Below are 23442 nucleotides of genomic sequence, written 5' to 3'. Positions count from 1 at the left end.
TCTACATACACAGTCATGACAGTTAGATTCGGCATATCAAAGAACCCCAATTATTCAATTTTGATGAAATCAAACAAAGTTTAATTTTGGACCCTTTGGGCCCCTTATTCTGTTGGGACCAAAACTCCCAAAATCAATACCATCCTTCCTTTTATGGTCATAAACCTTGTGTTTAAATTTCATAGATTTCTATTTACTTATACTAACGTTATGGTGCGAAAACCAAGAAAAATGCTTATTTGGGTCCCTCTTTGGCCCCTAATTCCTAAACTGTTGGGACCTAAACTCCCAAAATCAATACCAACCTTCCTTTTGTAGTCATTAACATTGTGTTTAAATTTCATTGATTTCTATTTACTTAAACTAAAGTTATTGTGCGAAAACCAAGAATAATGCTTATTTGGGCCCTTTTTTGACCCCTAATTCCTAAACTGTTGAAACCAAAACTCCCAAAATCAATCCCAACCGTTCTTTTGTGGTCATAAACCTTGTGTCAAAATTTCATAGATTTCTATTAACTTAAACTAAAGTTATAGTGCGAAAACCAAGAAAATGCTTATTTGGGCCCTTTTTGGCCCCTAATTCCTAAAATGTTGGGACCAAAACTCCCAAAATCAATACCAACCTTCCTTTTGTGGTCATAAACCTTGTGTTAAAATTTCATAGATTTCCATACACTTTTACTAAAGTTAGAGTGCGAAAACTAAAAGTATTCGGACGACGACGACGCCAACGTGATAGCAATATACGACGAAAATTTTTTCAAATTTTGCGGTCGTATAAAAAGTTTTACCATTACCACACTTTACACAAGTGTTACTCTTTCCATACTATTCAACAAATTGAAAGAGTTGGTCCTACCTTATTTCATAAGAAAGAATGGTCAATGTACATACAAATATTGTGGCTTGCTTTAGGGAGGGATAAAATTTACCTTGTAAAAAAATCACCCTGATTCAAACATAAAATTCTCTGGAACTGACATCTTTATTGACAACATATTTGTTACAATTGGAGAAATTGGTTTTCAACAAACAATCGGCATTCCCATGATTACAAACTGTGCTCCTTTTCATGCCGACTTGTTTCTTTATTCATATCTGACTGACTTCATACAGGAGCTTCTTTGGAAAGATGAAAATAAGCAATCATTTATGATTATCCCTTCACACAGCTTTCAGCTATAAAAATGATGTTCTATCACTAAATTATTCCAAGTTATGAGACTTTGTTGGAATGGAACTATCCAAACGAACTTGAAGGAATACAAGTTCTGTTGAACCACAATCACGTCCAACATTTGACAAAGTGAACTACCATACAACACTAATCACTGGCTTTGTACTCAAAAATGCAACACGACAGGTGCCACATGTTGTTTATAGAACAAGATCTCCTTGTCCTTTTAGAGCACCTGAAATCCCCCAAGGTGTTTAGTGAGATTCATGTTACTCAGTCTTCAGTTTTCAATGTTGTGTTTTGTATACTGTTGTTTGTCTTTTGGTTTTTTTCGTTTTTTTAGCCATGGCGTTGTTAGTTTATTTTTCGACTTATGAGTTAAAATATTCCTTTGGTATCTTGCACCTCTCTTCTGTGTTATTTGATCTAAGATGGAGAGATGCTTATACGAATACCATATATTATTACTTTGAAATGAAGGCTTAAATTTTAAAATTTAATTGTTATTATTGATATGTAAAAAAAATTGTGAAGAATTAACAAATATATATATATAATGTTAAACTAAAAAAATCACAGTAAAATTTCATACAAAAACCATTAAAATTTAAAAAGCATTAAAACAAAGTAATGAATAACAAATTACTTAGAAAATTATGTAAGATTATAAAACTTTGCATAACCATTTACCAACACGCAGATGAAATGCTATTAGTTGACAACTGGTTACTAATCTATTCAATTATTGCATCTCAACAATATACATGTATATGCAGTAAGCTGAATTCTGTATTATACAGAATTGGAGAAATATATTTCCAAATCAATGTTTACGAGTTTCAGTTGTCAACTTAATATCATTAACAAAAAGACTCCTTCTTAAGAAGTCTACTAATTTACATGTAAATAAATTAAAAAAACACACTTTTAACAATTAAAAAATATCCATACAAAATTCTTGATTAATAGAAAGCACTTTCAACAACTAAAACAACAGAAAAAACAAAGGATATAGAGTATCCATCCATGTCACAAAATCAGTACATGCCAAGCAAAAAAACAACATACAACCAGATGCTCCACAGGTCGCAGCTTTATATGACTGCAGAGGTCGAACCCTGAACAGTTGAGGCAAGTATGTACACAACATTTAAGCTTGATACAGCTCTGAATTTGGTTTGTGATTAAATAGTTGACACAACATAGGTTTCTGACACAGAATGAATGTGGTCTAAGAACTTAAACTTAAAAACTTAAAAATTTTAAATTGTACATTTACCTATTATGGTCCAATATCCAAAATCTAAATACATGGTTAGATACAGCATATCATAGAACCCCAAGAATTCAATTTTTGATGAAATCAAATAATGTTCAATTTTAGACCCTTTAGAACTCAATGTGGACCAATTTGATAACTAGGCCCAAATATTAAAAATCTAAAAACATTGTTAGATTCAGCATATTGAAGAACCCCATATATTCAATTTTTGTTGAAATCAAACAAAAAAACAAATTTTTGACCCTTTGGACCTAAATGTAGACCAATTTGAAATGGAACAATACTGTGCAATTGAATATTTCTTGCTATTGTGCAAAACTGTGCCATTGAAAATTTCTTGCTATTGCACAATACTGTGCAATTAGATACTTTTTGCTATTGCGCAATACTGTGCAATTGAAGATTTCTTGCTATTGCAAAATACTGTGCAATTGAAGATTTCTTGCTATTGTGCAATACTGTGCAATTGAAAATTTCTTGCTATTGCAATATACTGTGCAACTGAAGATTTCTTGCTATTGCGCAATACTGTGCAATTGAAGATTTCTTGCTATTGCACAATACTAAGCAATTGAAAATTTCTTGCTATTGCAAAATACTGTGCAATTGAAGATTTCTTGCTATTGCTGAATACTGTGCAATTGAAAATATTTTGCTATTGCACAATACTTAATATAATAATTTTGACCCCGATTTGGACCAACTTGAAAACTGGGCCCATAATCAAAAATCTAAGTACATGTTTAGATTCAGCATATCAAAGAACACCAAGAATTCAATTTTTGTTAAAATCAAGCTTAGTTTAATTTTGAACCCTTTGGACCTTAATGTAGACCAATTTGAAAACAGGACCAAAAATTAAGAATCTGAATACACGGTTAGATTTGGCATATCAAAGAACCCCAATAATTCATTTTTGATGAAATCAAACAAAGTTTAATTTTGGACCCTTTTGGCCCCTAATTCCTAAACTGTTTGGACCAAAACTCCCAAAATCAATCCCAACCTTCCTTTTGTTGTCATAAACCTTATTTTGAAATTTCAAAGATATCTGTTTACTTATACATTGTACTAAAGTTATTGTGCGTAAACCAAGAAAAATGCTTATTTGGGCCCTTTTTGGCCCCTAATTCCTAAACTGTTGGAACTAAAACTCCCAAAAGCAATCCCAACTTTTCTTTTATGGTCATAAACCTTGTGTTTAAATTTCATAGATTTCTGTTTACTTATACTAAAGTTACAGTGCGAAAACCAAATGTCTTGGGACAACGACGTCAACGTCATACCAATATACGACCAAAAAATTTTCAATTTTTGCGGTCGTATAAAAAGCAAAAGAACAGCACTTTTATTGCTGCTTTTCATCATAAAGTTACAAGCCTACCAGTATTTTAAAACATTTATGAGTTTTAACTGATTTTTTACAGATTGTCATTGCATTAAAAATAGAAGTTTATATCAATTTCCACAAGAGAACTGCACCAACACTAAACACTCCAACAGTTACAGAAGAGAGTAATCCTTTAACTGAAGGTAACCAATTCTCTATCCAGTCTCTCTCTACAACCATTGGTGGCTCTTCATCTATAACTGGGATGGCTTTTCCTTCTTTTCTCTGTATCACCTGTCATATACAAACAAGTATTTTAATATATCTTTGATAATGTGTTCATAAATATAAGAAAGAAGAATTGGTATGATTGCCAATGAGACAAATCTCGACAAGAAACCAAATGACACAGAAATTAATAATTATAAGCCACCGTACAGCCATCAACAATTAGGCATACCCATACCGCATATTCAGCTATAAAAGGCCCCAAAATGACAAATTTAAAACTATTCAAACGGGAAAACTTATGGCCTTATTTCTGTACAAAAAATATGAATGAAAAACAAATACATGTATAAAGCAATTTATATGGTATTATACTTGTTGTTCAGTGTTGGTTGTTCAGTGGTTCATAAGTGTTTCTTGTTTTTTCATATAGTTTAGACACCTGATCTTCCTGTTTGAATTGTTTTACACCAGTCAATTTTAGGCCCTACATGGCCTGCTGTTTGGTGTGAGACATGGCACAGTGTTAAAGGCAGTAATTTAACCTATAATTGTTTACTTTTTACACGTTGTGGTGAAGAAAAGTCTAATTGACACCCATACCACATCTTATTTCTATTATATATACATAAACAACCACCTTTATGTAAAGCAGTAGCAAAAGGGTTGACTAAACTGGGGTATAATAAAATATGGTCAACCCTGCACTTTATAAAAGCCTTGTCACATCTATTTGAGTTGTGAGTAGGTGACCAGGGTTCTTGGTCATAAAACTTTACTCAATACTAGGAGTTCAAATTTGGTGGTTGAAACACCAAAATCCAGTCAATTGATTGGTTGATTTCCCTGAATTTTTATGACAACAAAAAATGTTATTTGTGTACAGAGGATGCAAGCGTGTCATACCAGCATATCATTGTATAGGAAGATGAATGGGGTACCCTACATGACAATAACACTAATTTATTTATGTACAGAGGATGCAAGCGTGTCATACCAGCATATCATTGTATAGGAAGATGAATGGGTTACCCTACATGACAATAACACTAATTTATTTATGTACAGAGGATGCAAGCATGTCATACCAGCATATAACTGTATAGGAGGATGAATGGGGTACCCTACATGACAATAACACTAATTTATTAAAGCGCAGAGGATGCTAGCATGTCATACAAGCATATCACTGTAAAGGAGGATGAATGGGGTACCCTACATGATGATAACACTAATTTATTAATGCGCAGAGGATGCTAGCATGTCATACAAGCATATCACTGTATAAGAGGATGGAATGGGGTACCCTACATGACAATAACACTAATTTATCTATGTACAGAGGATGCAAGCGTGTCATACAAGCATATCACTGTATAGGAGGATGGAATGGGATACCCTACATGACGATAACACTAATTTATCTATGTACAGAGGATGCAAGCGTGTCATACAAGCATATCACTGTATAGGAGGATGGAATGGGGTACCCTACATGACAATAACACTAATTTATCTATGTACAGAGGATGCAAGCCTGTCATACCAGCATATCACTGTAAAGGAAGATGAATGGGTTACCCTACATGACAATAACACTAATTTATTAATGCGCAGAGGATGCTAGCATGTCATACAAGCATATCACTGTATAAGAGGATGGAATGGGGTACCCTACATGACAATAACACTAATTTATCTATGTACAGAGGATGCAAGCGTGTCATACAAGCATATCACTGTATAGGAGGATGGAATGGGATACCCTACATGACGATAACACTAATTTATCTATGTACAGAGGATGCAAGCCTGTCATACCAGCATATCACTGTAAAGGAGGATGAATGGGGTACCCTACATGATGAAAACACTAATTTATTAATGCGCAGAGGATGCTAGCATGTCATACAAGCATATCACTGTATAAGAGGATGGAATGGGGTACCCTACATGACAATAACACTAATTTATCTATGTACAGAGGATGCAAGCCTGTCATACCAGCATATCACTGTAAAAGAGGATGGAATGGGGTACCCTACATGACAATAACACTAATTTATCTATGTACAGAGGATGCAAGCGTGTCATACAAGCATATCACTGTATAGGAGGATGGAATGGGATACCCTACATGACGATAACACTAATTTATCTATGTACAGAGGATGCAAGCGTGTCATACAAGCATATCACTGTATAGGAGGATGGAAAGGGGTACCCTACATGACAATAACACTAATTTATCTATGTACAGAGGATGCAAGCGTGTCATACAAGCATATCACTGTATAAGAGGATGGAATGGGGTACCCTACATGACAATAACACTAATTTATCTATGTACAGAGGATGCAAGCATGTCATACAAGCATATCACTGTATAGGAGGATGGAATGGGGTACCCTACATGACAATAACACTAATTTATCTATGTACAGAGGATGCTAGCATGTCATACAAGCATATCACTGTATAGGAGGATGGAATGGGGTACCCTACATGATGATAACACTAATTTATCTATGTACAGAGGATGCTAGCATGTCATACCAGCATATCACTGTATAGGAGGAAGATGGAATGGGGTACCCTACATGATGATAACACTAATTTATCTATGTACAGAGGATGCAAGCGTGTCATTCCAGCATATCACTGTATAGGAGGATGAATGGGGTACCCTACATGATGATAACACTAATTTATTAATGCGCAGAGGATGCTAGCATGTCATACAAGCATTTCACTGTATAAGAGGATGGAATGGGGTACCCTACATGATGATAACACTAATTTATCTATGTACAGAGGATGCAAGCCTGTCATACCAGCATATCACTGTAAAGGAGGATGAATGGGGTACCCTACATGATGATAACACTAATTTATTAATGCGCAGAGGATGCTAGCATGTCATACAAGCATATCACTGTATAAGAGGATGGAATGGGGTACCCTACATGACAATAACACTAATTTATCTATGTACAGAGGATGCAAGCCTGTCATACCAGCATATCACTGTAAAAGAGGATGGAATGGGGTACCCTACATGACAATAACACTAATTTATCTATGTACAGAGGATGCAAGCGTGTCATACAAGCATATCACTGTATAGGAGGATGGAATGGGATACCCTACATGACGATAACACTAATTTATCTATGTACAGAGGATGCAAGCGTGTCATACAAGCATATCACTGTATAGGAGGATGGAAAGGGGTACCCTACATGACAATAACACTAATTTATCTATGTACAGAGGATGCTAGCATGTCATACAAGCATATCACTGTATAAGAGGATGGAATGGGGTACCCTACATGACAATAACACTAATTTATCTATGTACAGAGGATGCAAGCGTGTCATACAAGCATATCACTGTATAGGAGGATGGAATGGGATACCCTACATGACGATAACACTAATTTATCTATGTACAGAGGATGCAAGCGTGTCATACAAGCATATCACTGTATAGGAGGATGGAATGGGGTACCCTACATGACAATAACACTAATTTATCTATGTACAGAGGATGCAAGCCTGTCATACCAGCATATCACTGTAAAGGAGGATGAATGGGGTACCCTACATGATGATAACACTAATTTATTAATGCGCAGAGGATGCTAGCATGTCATACAAGCATATCACTGTATAAGAGGATGGAATGGGGTACCCTACATGACAATAACACTAATTTATCTATGTACAGAGGATGCAAGCCTGTCATACCAGCATATCACTGTAAAAGAGGATGGAATGGGGTACCCTACATGATGATAACACTAATTTATCTATGTACAGAGGATGCTAGCATGTCATACCAGCATATCACTGTATAGGAGGAAGATGGAATGGGGTACCCTACATGACGATAACACTAATTTATCTATGTACAGAGGATGCAAGCATGTCATACAAGCATATCACTGTATAGGAGGATGGAATGGGGTACCCTACATGACAATAACACTAATTTATCTATGTACAGAGGATGCTAGCATGTCATACAAGCATATCACTGTATAGGAGGATGGAATGGGGTACCCTACATGATGATAACACTAATTTATCTATGTACAGAGGATGCTAGCATGTCATACCAGCATATCACTGTATAGGAGGAAGATGGAATGGGGTACCCTACATGATGATAACACTAATTTATCTATGTACAGAGGATGCAAGCGTGTCATTCCAGCATATCACTGTATAGGAGGATGAATGGGGTACCCTACATGATGATAACACTAATTTATTAATGCGCAGAGGATGCTAGCATGTCATACAAGCATTTCACTGTATAAGAGGATGGAATGGGGTACCCTACATGATGATAACACTAATTTATCTATGTACAGAGGATGCTAGCATGTCATACCAGCATATCACTGTATAGGAGGATGAATGGGGTACCCTACATGATGATAACACTAATTTATTAATGCGCAGAGGATGCTAGCATGTCATACAAGCATTTCACTGTATAAGAGGATGGAATGGGGTAGCCTACATGACGATAAAACTAATTTATTTATGTACCAAAGATGCAAGCATGTCATACCAGCATATCACTGTATAGAGCTGTATAGGAAGTTGGGATGGAGACGAGTACCCTACATGATGATAACACTAATTTATTTATGTACAGAAGATGCAAGCTTGTCATACCAGCATATCACTGTATAAGAGGATGGAATGGGGTACCCTACATGACGATAAAAATAATTTATTAATGTGCAGAGGATGCAAGGGTGTCATACAAATATATTACTCTATATGATAGAAATGGGATAGCCTGGGATCCTGGCTCACTGCTTAACTGTAGAGCCAGGGGAAATACAACCTCATCATTTCTTCAACTGGTTGTTAGAACGATACACCGTGGGATTATGTGATTTTTTGACATATAGCAGGAAATATTCACTGTGTCTAAACCACACCGGCAAAATTTATTCGGACTCGATGGTGTCTAACAAACGGCACAATGACGGAACCTCTATAGACAGAAGAAAGATAGGTTTCTCCTTATTTTATTATTTTTTTATGATATCAAAGAATATATATACATATACAACTATTTTCTATTGTGATATGCAATATTTTCTACAACCGTTCTATATTAACGGAGAAATAAGTAAAAATGCATGTCAAAATGACCAATTGAGTGAACCTTGCCTCGAAATTGTTTAATTTCTCGTTAAATTGTTCACATGGTACGGAAAAAAAAGTACGGGAAGATAGATACTGACACGAAGATTGCAAATTTAGTTATTATGAGCATCTCAATACTTGTATTTCTGTGTATGGAACGAAAGAAAAGGGTCATGTCAAATTAAAATAAACCGGTTTCGTCAATGTTGTTTACTACACAATCACCCGGTTTCGTCTATATATATCACCCGTTTTTTTTTTTTTTTTAAACAAACAAATTAATAACTAGAGGCTCTAAAGGGCCTGTGTCGCTCACCTTGGTCTATGTGAATATTAAACAAAGGAAGCAGATGGATTCATGACAAATTGTGTTTTGGTGATGGTGATGTGTTTGTACGTCTTACTTTACTGAACATTCTTGCTGCTTACAGTTATCTATAATGAACTTGGCCCAGTAGTTTCAGTGGAAAATGTTAGTAAAAATTTACAAATTTTATAAAATTTTTAAAAATTGACTATAAAGGACAATAACTCCTTAGGGGGTCAATTGACCATTTCAGTCATGTTGACTGATGTGTAAATCTTACTTTGCTGTACATTATTACTGTTTAAAGTTTATCTCTATCTATAATAATATTCAAGATAATAACCCAAAACAGTGAAATTTCCTTAAAATTACCAATTTAGGGGCAGCAACCCAACAACGGGTTGTCCGATCTGAACATTGTCTTTTGAGAATTTAAATATATATTTATTGTAAAGTAAACTTGGCGTGTTAAAATCTATTTTAAACGGGCACGTTTGGACATAGGTAATTATGGTTTCCTAATGAAAGACGCATCCCTTATTTCACTTAACTTCAAACTAATTTTAAATTTGTTAACGAGGGGAATTTTGTACCATAATTGGCAATAAACAGCTGCGCCATGATCGCATGATACGCCCGTCGTCTTGTGAGTGACATTATATGCAATAATCAGAAATAGTTTCTGAGATAGGGCGCACTATGTGAAAACCTCTATTCTTTTTTTAATAATAAAAGTATGAATCATCACCAAAAAGTATAGAGATCTTAAGATTAATATTAATAAGAAGTGAGTAAAATTTAAACAATAATCATAAATAGGTTTTGAGATACATTGCAATAAGTGACCCCCCCCCCTTTTGTTTTACCAAAACTAGAGGCTCTAATCAGCCTGTGTCGCTCAAATCATGACAAAATTGTGTTTTGGTGATGGTGATGTGTTTGTAGATCTTACTTTACTAAACATTCTTGCTGCTTACAATTATCTCTATCTATAACAGTACTTTCTGTGGAAAATATCTTCAAATTTTAAGAAAATTGTTAAAAATTGACTATGAAGGGCAATAACTCCTTAGGGGTCAATTGACTATTTTGGTCATACTGACTTATTTTTAGTTCTTACTTTGCTGTACATTATTGCTGTTTACAGTTTATCTCTATCTATAATAATATTCAAGATAATAACAAAAAAACAGCAAAATTTCCTCAAAATTACCAATTCAGGGGCAGCAACCTAACAACCGATTAACCGATTCATCTGAAAATTCCAGGTCAGATAGATCGTGACCTGATCAACATTTTTACTTCCGGTCAGATTTGCTCTAAATGCTTTGGTTTTTGAGTTATAAGCCAAAAACTGCATTTTACCCCTATGTTCTATTTTTAGCCATGGCGGCCATCTTGGTTGGTTGGCCGGGTCACCGGACCCTTTTTTAAACTAGATACCCCAATGATGATTATGGCGAAGTTTGGTTAAATTTGGCCCAGTAGTTTCAGAGAAGAAGATTTTTCTAAAAGATTACTAAGATTTACGAAAAATGGTTAAAAATTGACTATAAAGGGCAATAACTCCTAAAGTGGTCAACTGACCATTTTGGTCATGTTGACTTATTTGTAGATCTTACTTTGCTGAACATTATTGCTGTTCACAGTTTATCTCTATCTATAATAATATTCAAGATAGTAACCAAAAACAGCAAAATTTCCTTAAAATTACCATTTCAGGGGCAGCAACCCAACAACGAAATGTCCGATTCATCTGAAAATTTCAGGGCAGATAGATCTTGACCTGATAAACAATGTTACCCATGTCAGATTTGCTCTAAATGCTTTGGTTTTTGAGTTATAATAGTCCAGCAGCTAAGTCCAATATTTTGGGACAATTGATCACTTTATGGTTAAAGCATGAAACTTTGCACAGTGTTAGTTATGATGTTTATAAACATTTTTGAATATGGAGCCATCAAAAAAATAATCCACAATGGCCACCAATTTCAAAATGGCCGCCAACAGTCATGAAGCAGAGTTCAAAAATATAGTATAATTTAACATTTGAAAATAAAAGCACAAAACTTTGCATATTGCTAGTTATGATGATTATTAAAATCTTTTCTGAATATGGAACAATCAAAATAAAATTCCATAATGGCCGCCAATTTCAAAATGGCCGCCAACAGTCATGAGGCAGAGTCCAAAAATATGGTATAATTTATCATTTGGAAATAAAAGCATAACACTTTGCATATTGCTAGTTATGGTGCTTATTAATCTTTAATGAATATGGAACAATCAAAATAATTCCATAATGGCCGACAAATTCAAAATGGCCACCAACAGTCATGAGGCAGAGTCCAAAAAAATTGGTATAAATGATCATTTGATAATAAAAGCACAAAACTTTGCATATTGCTAGTTATGATGCTAATTAATCTTTTCTGAATATGGAACAATCAAAAATAATTCTTTAATGGCCGACAAATTCGAAATGGCCGTCAAAAGTCTTATTATCAGAAACTATATCGTGTATATCTAGAAAGCTATTAATAATCAACAAATATTTGTGCTTTGCAAAACTTTTTGTTTGTCTTTTAAACTTTTTCGATTCAAGCGTCACTGATACGTCATTTGTAGACCAAACATGCGTCTGACATACAGAAGTTATCCACAAGGAATATATAAACTGATTTACGATCATATTTCTTACAACATGGCTACTGAAAAGACGTTCAGGGTATCAAGTGTAGAATATGACAAACCGACTAAATTAAATAATATTGATTGGGCAAATTGCATCCTATGCCAAGAAATAATAGATGAAAAACGTATATGCCCATTTGATTCTAAACGTCTCAATGTTGGTGCTGGTTATCAATCTTTAGCTGACAATACTAAGAAGTTTCAAGAATTACGATTGATGCCTGAATGCATTAATGTGTGCATTGAAAACTTAGACGAGGGATCTGGAATAGCACAGTCTTTCATTGACCAAAAGGCATGTTGGCACACATCTTGCAACTTAAACTGAACAGGACAAAGTTGGATAGAGCAGAAAACCCAACCTCACTTGAGATAATAGATAATAAAGCAACCACATCTAAAAAGAAAACTAGACATAGCTTTTCCGTTCAGTCCACTAGTAACCCGTCTGTGTGCTTTTTCTGTAATGAAAATGCCCAAGAAGCCCTTCATGAGTCCTCAACGTTTCGACAAGATACACGTGTGAGAGAATGTGCAGTAAAATTAATTGACACGTTGTTACTTGCAAAGTTAAGTGCTGGTGTTCTAATTGCACAGGAAGCAAAGTACCACTCTAAATGTTTTGTTTTCTTATATAATCGTTCATCTCGAATTAAAATGAAAAATGTAGATGTCGAATCTAAGAATGAAAGTCAAAACTATGGTATTGCATTTTCAGAACTAGTCTCTTATATAAATGAAACAAGGTCATGCGATGAGACCATAGGTGTTTACAAGTTATCAGATCTATGTAAACTTTATACGGAAAGAATAACATGTCTAGGTGCAGATGTTTCATCTCGAGTTAATAGTACACGACTAAAATACAGAATTGTAATTTCCCTAACTTAAATGCTTACAAACAAGGTCTTGAAAACATTCTTGCTTTCAAAGATGACATAGGTCCTGCATTGAAGAGAGTCTGCTTAGAAGACTTTGATAATGAGTAGTTTGTCAACATATCAAAAGCAGCTACGTTTGTTCGTAGATATTTTCGCATCAAATTCAGAATTTAAAGGAACCTTCCCAAAGGGATATCAGGAAGCTTCTGTACCCAAGTCATTGCTTACTTTGTCAGCATGATTCAGTTTGGACCCAACATTCAGGATCGTTCATATTCTCAGTCGACATTAACAATAGCACAACTTCTGACTTATAGTTGTACAAAGAAACTATCCAACCGTCACATGAAAGATCAATAACCTCCAGTTTATGCTCATTTGGGAATCATGATACATGTAAGACTAGCAAACGTGATCTAGTAGATACTTTCTTCAAACTTGGACTGTCTGTCTCCTACGACCGAGTGTTCGAAATTTCTACTTCCATGGCCAATGATGCTTGTCGTCGTTATGTCCAAGAAGGTATTGTTTGCCCTACCAATCCACTACAAAATGTATTTACTTCGTTTGCTGTAGACAACATTGATCACAATTCAAGCAGTATCTCGTTAAAAGATTCATTCCATGGTATATCTTTATTCCAACATATTTTAGAGGATGTTCAAAGCGTTGTTCAAACATTTGACCAATCTGAACCTATGTTGAAATGCCAGTCAAAGAGAGTGTCTCTTTTTTACCAGAAGGTTATTCAAATCTTCCATCAGCTGTACTAAGATTCAGCGAACCAGATATCCCATTAGTTGAAGGAGAACTTTCAATTGATATGTCCTCAAGGTTTTGGCACTGGAAAGAACTTCCTTTATATTTAAATTCATGGATTGTGCCTTGCTCTAGGACCATTGAAATTAAAAGTCTTTCCACTGTTCCATTCATTTCTCGGTTGTGGCACAGTCTCAGCTTTTTCTGAGAAAGGTACGAAATCAGCTTGGGACACATGGTCCGTATATGAGGAGTTGTCAGAAGCATTTCTGCAGGTTATTGAAAATCCAAATAAAGTGGAAATTTTAAAATTGTTAAAAGTAATAGAACGATATGTTGTGCTTTTGTATGATCGGTCTAGTACAGCTAATATGGTGAATGAGTTAAGAAAACAGTTATTCGCGCAGAAGAGAAGAACAATTGACAATTTTCCTCCAACACGAGATGCACTTCTTCATTGAACATACGAAACGTGCAGCTTACCAAGGTAGTGGTATTTGGGGCAATTGTTTAGTTGCAAATTCAAGTATGCCATCACCAGATTTATTTGGTTGGCAAAAACTTGATGGTACATGGGTACTATTCTGGTCTGTGCTTGCTGAAGCTTCAATGTTATGCCAAGAGCTCATCCACTGTGGATGTAAGAAAGGATGTCGAAGAGCATGTAAATTCTTGAAAGCAGTATTATGCAACTGCTCACCGGACTGTGAAAGAGAAACTGATTGTGACTGTGCTTTCTTTTGATTTTCCTGCATTTGTATCATATTTTAATTATAATTTTAATCTGTTGTTATGTTAAATAGTTACTTGTGAGTTGTTTTTTTATTTCTTATCTCATTTCTAAAAAAGAAATACTCTTTGCACTGATTCAATACTGCATATGTTGTTTTTTTTTCATTTCAGGAAAATTGTGAAATTTTCTAAGGTCAGTACCTGTAACTATGAAAAATAAGAACTCGTCAAAGACGCCATTTTGAACTGTATCGGCCATTTTTATTTCATAGTTAATGTCACCGGTTACATTAAATAATAATATGTTTGTATATACGTGCTTGTATTGAAATAAATGATTTATTTTTTAATCATTTTTATACCATATTTAAAAACAAACGTCAAATTTTGACTTGTTAAACGGCGCCATTTTGAATATTGCCGCCATTTTGAAAATATTATCTATGCACCCAGGCATTAATGATACATTGTAGGCCTTTTTCAATATCAAATGATCAGTTTCACGGATTTGGTAACTTTCTATCACACAATGATGGTGTATATATACGAATACTGTCAAACTTAGACATTTTGACGCGCCATTTTGAATTTGGACGCCATTTTGATGATTTCTGTATTATAATGTTTAAAAAAATAATAATTGACATATCTTAATTGTATTTCCTTAAGTTTGTGACATCTTCTGAACTCATTAAAATAGGAAGACTTCATCAAGTGAATTATGTTATACTAATGTTGGCCATCTTGAATTTGGCAGCCATATTGGATTTTTTTCGTGGCTCCATATCTGAATTTTGTCTATACCCCTTAATCTTTCACTATGCCAAGTTTCATGCTTTTACCATAAAGTGATCAATTATTCTGATATCCGCTGGACTATAAGCCAAAAACTGCATTTTACCCCTATGTTCTATTTTTAGCCATTGCGGCCATCTTGGTTGGTTGGCCGGGTTACCGGACACATTTTTTAAACTAGATACCCCAATGATGATTGTGGCCAAGTTTGGTTAAATTTGGACCGGTAGTTTCAGAGGAGAAGATTTTTGTAAAAGTTAACGCAGGACGACGACGGACGACGGACGACGTGATGAGAAAAATCAATCACTCTAAACCAAAATTTTGAACATCACCAAAAAGTAAACAGAAGTTTAAAAGATTTATATAACTAAGAAGTATGTAAAGTTTGATGCAGTTAAAATACTTCGTTTTTGAGATATAGCTCGACATGTTAAAAAAACCCACATTCCTGTTTCACTTACATTTCCTGTAACTCAAAAAGATTTAATTTGATTTTCACTAAAAGGTTTACAGATCGTTTGACCATTATAAGAAATAACTATGTTAAATTTTAAGAAAATAAGATAAGCTGTCCTCAAGTTACGGTGCGACATGTTTATGCTGGACAGACAGATAGACGGATAAATAGACGGACGGACGAACCGAAAGACTGATAGATCGAGGAACAGACGGATGAAAGGACGGACGAACGGACAGGTGGGCGGACAGACGGACAGATGGATGTATACAATAATACGTCCTGTCAAAATTGTGACGGGCGTGTAAAAACGTAAAGAAATGGAAAAAAAACCTTGTAATTAAAGGTCAATAAGTTTATTAGGATGTCGGCCAAGTCGACTTATTTGTATATTTTGTCTTCCTTATCATTTTTGCTATATAACTTTTATATATATTTGAAAAAAGTGTATAGAAATCGATAAAAAGAAATTGAAATTCGTCACTTATCTCATAAAGTGTATACTGAAATTAAAATATTGTAAGAAATAAGAAAACAGGGACATCCGCGAAATCGTATTATGTGAGTTGGATTATGTTTATTATAAACAAGAAAGAAATCGTTAGATCTGTGTACCATACTTGTATATGTTCCAGTCAAACCTTCTAACTTTTGAAATATGCAGCTTTATACAAATAGTTCAAAACGCTATGAATTCGAATCACTATGCTTGTTTAAAAATATCAAGGAGAATGTTTATAATAAGCATAATCCAACTCACATAATCCGATTTCCCGGGTGTCCCTGTTTTCTCATTTCTTACAATATTTTAATTCAGTATACACTTTAAAAGATAAGTGGCGAATCTGGAAGATGTATAGGTTGCACGCCAACGACCCCACCTTTGGTTGCCAAAACTATATTGATTCATGTATTTAACGATTTTGTAAAGCAAAAAATAATCAAATATTGTTCAACTCAGCGGTATGTAAAAGCTGTTCGAATAACGTCCACTTTGAAATAAACTGAATCCGTCTGTCCGTATATATTGTCAAAATATATTGACCAACGTCAGGGTACAATCACCATAACACAATGGCGACAGTACAGACCTGGTTTTTTTTTTAATTAATGTTAACAAAATAATTATTATTGAATTTTGTCGATGACCTGAGACTATTATACTAATTTGTACATAGCAGTATAGGTGTCATACCACCAATTACTCCCTCAAATTTAGAACGTATGTGAAAGTAGGCCTACTCGGAAAAAAGATAATATGTGGAAAAAAAGTGCATTTGATGTCATTGTTCACCTAAAATAACCAACAAATTTGCAGAAATGAAAGTTTTGTTGAAAGAGAAATATATTAAGACCATTTTGAGCCAAAATTTACCTGTCTATGAGTTTGCATTAAAAATTGAGGATTAATGCGCTCCATAGTATACTAATTTAAGATTTCCAGAAAACCAGGGGTTATTTTTAGTGGTACCTCCTTTCGGAAGCTCTCTGCTTTCTTATATGATTTTGAATGTATGTTGAAAATTGGCATGCAGAAAGGTGACACCTGTACAATTCAGGATATACCTAGTTTCTATGAAGTTAAACTTAAGGTAAAATATTTAGAAAGCTGTGAAAATTGCAAAATTTGGTTGAACAGATAGGGACTTTTAATTGGTGGTATGACACCTTTACATGTAGTTACAATTAGTGATAGATAAATTTTATTTTAATGCATGGTAGTTGTAATCCTACATTCATTTTCTATGTCGATTATGCATGCATATACATTTGTCTTAATATCAACGTTTATTCTTAAGAAGATTTATTTTTAACGATGATAGAAAAGATTACATACATAGAATGATTAGATTACTTATAAAGGTGTCCATCCTTTTGTGCAAGAAAATCACATATCAATTGTGTGTTTCGATTTTTAAGACCGTAAACTTTAATTTCAAGTTTAAACATGTTCAACATATTTTCCCATAACTCATATAGAAAACGCATATTTAGAGAGCTTGAACCTCAAACTCCTGTTAAAAAAATTCGGGATGCAAAGTAAAATTAAAATATTTGTGTTTTATAAGAGTAGGAATTTAAGTGTTTGCTTATTATTTATTTGAATCTGAGACTCATATAAATAATAAGCTGTTGTCCGGTGAAAGACGTTGTTTTCCAACGACCCACAAAACTCCTTTTCAACGCTGAAGTTAAATAATCAATTATAATGTAATGCAATTATGATATTTTTATTTGACCAATGCATTGTGAAATCTATGACGAAAACGGGTGGAAAACATTGATGAAACCAGCCAGTTCCATTTTGACATGACCCTTTCGTTCCATACACAGAGATACAAGTATTGAGATGCTCACAATGACTAGTTTTGCAATCTCCGTGTCAGTATCTATCTTCCCGTACCTTTCTTTTCGTACAATGTGAACAATTTAACGAGAAATTTAACAATTTCGAGGCAAGGTTCATTCAATTCGTCATTTTGACATGCATTTTTACTTATTTCTCCGTTAATATAGAACAGTTGTAGAAAATATTGCATATCACAATAGAAAATAGTTGTATATGTATATATATTCTTTGATATCATGAAAAAAAATAGAAAAAAGGAGAAATCTATCTTCTTCTGTCTATTGATGTTCCATCATTGTGCCCGATGTTAGATACCATCGAGTCCGAACAAACTTTGCTGGTGTGGTTTAGACACAGTGATATTTGTAATGTATTTAATGAGAATTAATTTACCCTCATATGAAAAGTAAATTTTGAATAATTTAGCAAATCTAATCAACACATTATTGATAAAAATCCTGAATCACCAGTTAATTAATAATGCTGTATATCAACAAAGTATTGTATTGGATTAGGATGACAGGCTAGGAAATGGGATACCCTTCATGATCATTATTAAATTATGATTTTCATGATAATACTACAATTGACACTAATGATAGCTCAAAAATAGGATGAGACTAGTCATGATTGACAATAAAATAGTGTATGCTCACTTTTGTTTACACTTGGTAAAAGGGGAAATTTGATGCCTGACTATTACTTCAAATCATACATTCAAAGGGTTATTTAAAATTGTTAAACTGGGATTGTTAGACAAAAATAAATGAAACAAAATCCTAAATTAATTAGACAAGGGGCCCACAGCCTAACACAATATGACAAGTTACAAAATAGTATTTTTTCAAAGTGACAGACCTCTTTAGCTGCTCTGTATCCTGCCTGAATTGCACCATCCATATATCCTGCCCATTTTGTTGCTGTTTCAGATCCAGCAAAATGAATTCTTCCGTGTGGTTCTCGCAAACATCTGCAAAAGTTAGTTAAATGTTTTTGATGGGGTTCAACTTCATGTCACTCAGGATTTGGTTTTCTATGTTGTTTAATGTACTTTTGTTTGTCTTTTTCATTTTAAGCCATGGCATTGTCAGGTCATTTTTAACTCAAATGTTTGAATGTCCCTATGGTATCTTTTGCCTCTCTTTTTTAGAATTATATTACTGGGTGCTTTTCAAAGTTTAAAACAAAAAAGCAACTCAGAGTCAATAATATTTCAATAAACAGTTGCATCAGGAGTGCATGTAATGCCTGTCTACAAATCAGTGAGTTTTTTTTAATCCTGACTTTTTTTTTAACCTAAATTGTCACCCTATCTTTATTTTTGTTTGCAAAGTATCTCATCCTGCCTTTTTTGTTGTTACTCAAAACTCATGTCCTGCCTATTTTATTTCAAACTTCATCCTAACCCTCCATAACTACACAAAACAGAGTGTAAAAAAATTCAAGAAGAACTGTGCAGATTGAGTTTATTAGTGTTAAGCAGTCAATAGACATAAGAAATATTCCTTAAAGGTTCTGCGCTAGCCTGTATAGTCGCCGTCAGCTGAAATTCGTAGCGGTTATCGGTAAAAATAATCTAAACTATCAATCGCGTTCACGTGAGATATAGTTTTTCACATTCCATTCATAAATCGCAAAAAGAAAAACCACTACTGACCTACCTTTTGAGTGATCACACTGTAATAATCCTGACCTTCACATTTTCCAGTATATTTTCCATTGTAATTCCGCCATCTTTGTTTCTATGAGGATCATTTTTTTACATATGACATTCGTCACTGTATGCAGTTTCCTGAAATGTTCCTTTCATTGATGTGATAAGGTTTCCCGCGCTTTATGCAAATTTTATGAAATTGAACTCCACGGAAACACTTCCAGTAAAAACAATGGCTGATTCCACCATTCAAAATTGTCTATGAAAAAGTGAAGGTCAGGATTATTACAGTGCGATCACTTAATAGGTAGGTCAGTAGTGGTTTTTCTTTATGCGATTTATGAATGGAATGTGAAAAACTATATTTTGAGTGAACACATTGATAGTTTAGATTATTTTTACCAATAACCGCTACGTATTTCAGCTGACAGCGACTATAGGTTCAACATTGATAGCAAAAAGATAATATGTGATAGAAAAAACGTTGAGTGTTAAAATAATATTAACCTTCAAAGTCTTATATTACCGGTATAGGACTACTTTACAATAGACCAATTTTGAGTTAATAATTATGTCCTTCACAGGAAAAGTTCATCAAGTATGCGCTACTTTATGACGTCATTTACAAGATAGAGGGGATCACCTGTATCCGTGCACTATTAAAGCTCATCAATTAAGGGTCTTCGTGATTGTCATTATGCAGGATAAACTAGAAATAATGTTTGATGACCAGATCAGTATTGATTTTTGAACTTATCTAAGACATTGTTGAAATAACACCTTTGGATATTTTCACAAATAACAATAATAGTTTGTGTTATTGTACTATTTTAGCATCATACATCATTGTGGTTTTGTTCAACACTTATCATTTTATCAAAAACAAGACTTCCATGGATAAACAGTCGTACCAAGTTTTAAGATTGATTTCTCTTATTGAAAAAAAATTATACACCTATTGACTGGTTATGAGGGTAATAGCAAGTTTGTTGTCCCTGAGATACCAACTATTGCTCGAGGCGAAGTCTCATAAATGTATACAATGGCCTAGTTACCTGCCCATAGTTGTCAGTACACCAGGTGGCATATTAGAAGAATAACATCCACCAGAAAATTCCTCAGCCATCCAATTTTTCTCCAAATAACCTATTGGCTGAAAAATAAATGTTCATTTTAATGTTTATCACACATCATACTTCTAAAGTTACAAAAAATTGTTATTCACAAATATTCTGTCAAGGTTTTATGCAGACTTTGGCAAAAGCAATAAAATCAAATATCCATAAATTATAAGAGCCTGTGTCGCTCACCTTGGTCTATGTGCATATTAAAAGAAAGACACAAATGGATTCATGACAAAATTGTGTTTTGGTGTTGGTGATGTGTTTGGAGATCTTACTTACTGAACAATCTGGCTGCTTACAATTATCTCTATCTATATTGAACTTGGCCCAGAAGTGGCAGTGAAAAATATTTATATCTACAAAAATTTACAAAATTTATGAAAATTGTTAAAAAATTGACTATAAAGGGCAACTACTCCATTTTGGTCAAGTTGACTTATTTGTAGATCTAACTTTGCTGTAATTTATTGCTGTTTACAGTTTATCTCTATCTACAATAATATTCAAGATAATAACCAAAAGCTGCAAAATTTTCTTAAAATTACAAATTCAGGGGCAGCAACCCAACAACTGGTTGTCTAATTCAATTCAGGGCAGATAGATGTTGACCTGATGAACAATTTTACCTCATGTCAGATTTGCTCTAAATGCTTTGGTTTCAGATATATAAGCCAAAATCTACATTTTACCCCTATGTTCTATTTTTAGCCCTAACAGCCATCTTGGTTGGTTGGCTAGGTCACCGGACATATCTTTTAAACTAGATACCCCAATGATGATTTTGGCCCAGTAGTTTCAGAGGAGAAGATTTTTTAAAAAGTAAACGATGATGGACGAAGATGACGGACACAAAGTGATGAGAAAAGCTCACTCGGCCCTTCCGCTAAAAATGAGGAGATACTGTATGATTCCCAATAAGACAACTATCCAACAGAAATCAAATGGTGTAAATGTAATATTACTATATGTCAGTAATGAGCAAAAACCAAAAGTTCTCAACATGAAAAAAATGTAAAACAATAAAACATGTAAAACAAGGTGTACTTTTAATACCAAACAATAAACAATTAATGAAAGACAATGACCAATGACAACTACTGAATTAAAGGGGTCACTTGGGACAGGACAACTACTGAATAAAAAGGGCCACTTGGGACAAGACAACTACTGAATTAAAAGGGTCACTTAGGACAGGACAACTACTAATTTAAAGGGGTCACTTGGGACAGGACAACTACTAAAATAAAGGGATCAATTGGGGACAGGACAACTACTGACTAAAGGAGGTCACTTGTGACAGGACAACTACTGAATAAAAAATGTCTCTTCAGACAGGACAACTACTGAATCAAAGGGGTCACTTGGGACAGGACAACTTCTGAATCAAAGGGGTCACTTGGTACAAGAAAACTACTGAATTAAAAGGGTCACTTGGGACAGGACAACTACTAAATTAAAAGGGTCATTTTGGACAAAACAACTACTTAATTAAAAGGATAACTTGGGACAGGACAACTACAGATTTAAAGGGGTCACTTGGGACAGGACAACTACTAAAGTAAAGGAATCAATTGGGGACAGGACAACTACTGAATAAAAGAGGTCTTTTCGGACAGGACAACTACTGAATCAAAGGGGTCAATTGGGACAGGACAACTTCTGAATCAAAGGGGTCACTTGCGAACAGGACAACTACTGTATAAGAGGTCACTTGGAAGAGGACAACTACTGAATCAAAGAGGTAACATGGGACAGGACAACTAATGAATTAAAGGGGTCACTTGGGGACAGGACAACTACTGAATTAAAGAAGTCACTTGGGACAGGACAACATCAACTACTGAATCAAAGGGGCATTGTGACAGGACAACTACTGAATTAAAGGGATCACTTTGGACAGGACAACTACTGAATACAAGAGGTCACTTGGGACAGGACAGCTACTTAATTACAGGAGTCAGTTGGGACAAAACAACTATTGAAATTAATTCGTTCATTTGGGACATGACAACAACTGAATTAAAGAAGTCACATGGAGACAGGACAATAACTGAAATAAAAGAATAAATTGGGACAGCACAACTACTGAATAACAGGGATCACTTGGGACACGACAACTACTGAAATTAGAGGGGTCATTTGGGGACAGGGCAACTACTGAAAGTACAAAGGTCATTTTGGAACTAGTGAATTAAAATGATCACTTTGGACAGGACAATTACTGAATCAAAGGGGTCAATTGAGACAGGACAACTACTGAAATTACAGGAGTCCTTTGGAACATGACAACTATTGAGATTACAAGGGTCACTTGGGACAGGACAACTACTGAATTACAGGGGTCACTTGGAACAGGACAGTTATTGAATTACAGTGGTCACTTGGAACAGGACAATTACTGGATCAAAGAGGTCACTTGGGACAGTTCAATAACTGAAATAAAGTGGTCACTTGGGACAGGAGAATTACTGGATCAAAGAGGTCACTTGGGAC

General features: G+C 34.5%; 1 protein-coding gene across 1 annotated transcript in view; it reads right to left on the bottom strand.

The window, feature by feature from the left end:
- Nucleotides 1-3847: 3847 nt before the first annotated feature.
- The window catches only part of LOC139510101 (amine oxidase [flavin-containing] A-like), a 69689-nt gene continuing 50094 nt past the window's right edge, over nt 3848-23442 (bottom strand). The window contains exons 11-13 of the mRNA XM_071296356.1: nt 20881-20978; nt 19030-19141; nt 3848-4085 (exon numbers count right to left, since the gene is read on the bottom strand). Coding sequence (XP_071152457.1) covers nt 3915-4085; nt 19030-19141; nt 20881-20978 — 381 coding nt within the window. The 3' untranslated portion in view covers nt 3848-3914. The remainder of the gene's footprint in view (nt 4086-19029; nt 19142-20880; nt 20979-23442) is intronic.

Source organism: Mytilus edulis, chromosome 2, assembly GCF_963676685.1.
Source record: "Mytilus edulis chromosome 2, xbMytEdul2.2, whole genome shotgun sequence".
Lineage (NCBI taxonomy): Eukaryota > Metazoa > Mollusca > Bivalvia > Mytilida > Mytilidae > Mytilus > Mytilus edulis.
Note: the sequence above shows the minus strand (reverse complement) of the source record. Positions and strands in the feature narration are given on the sequence as shown.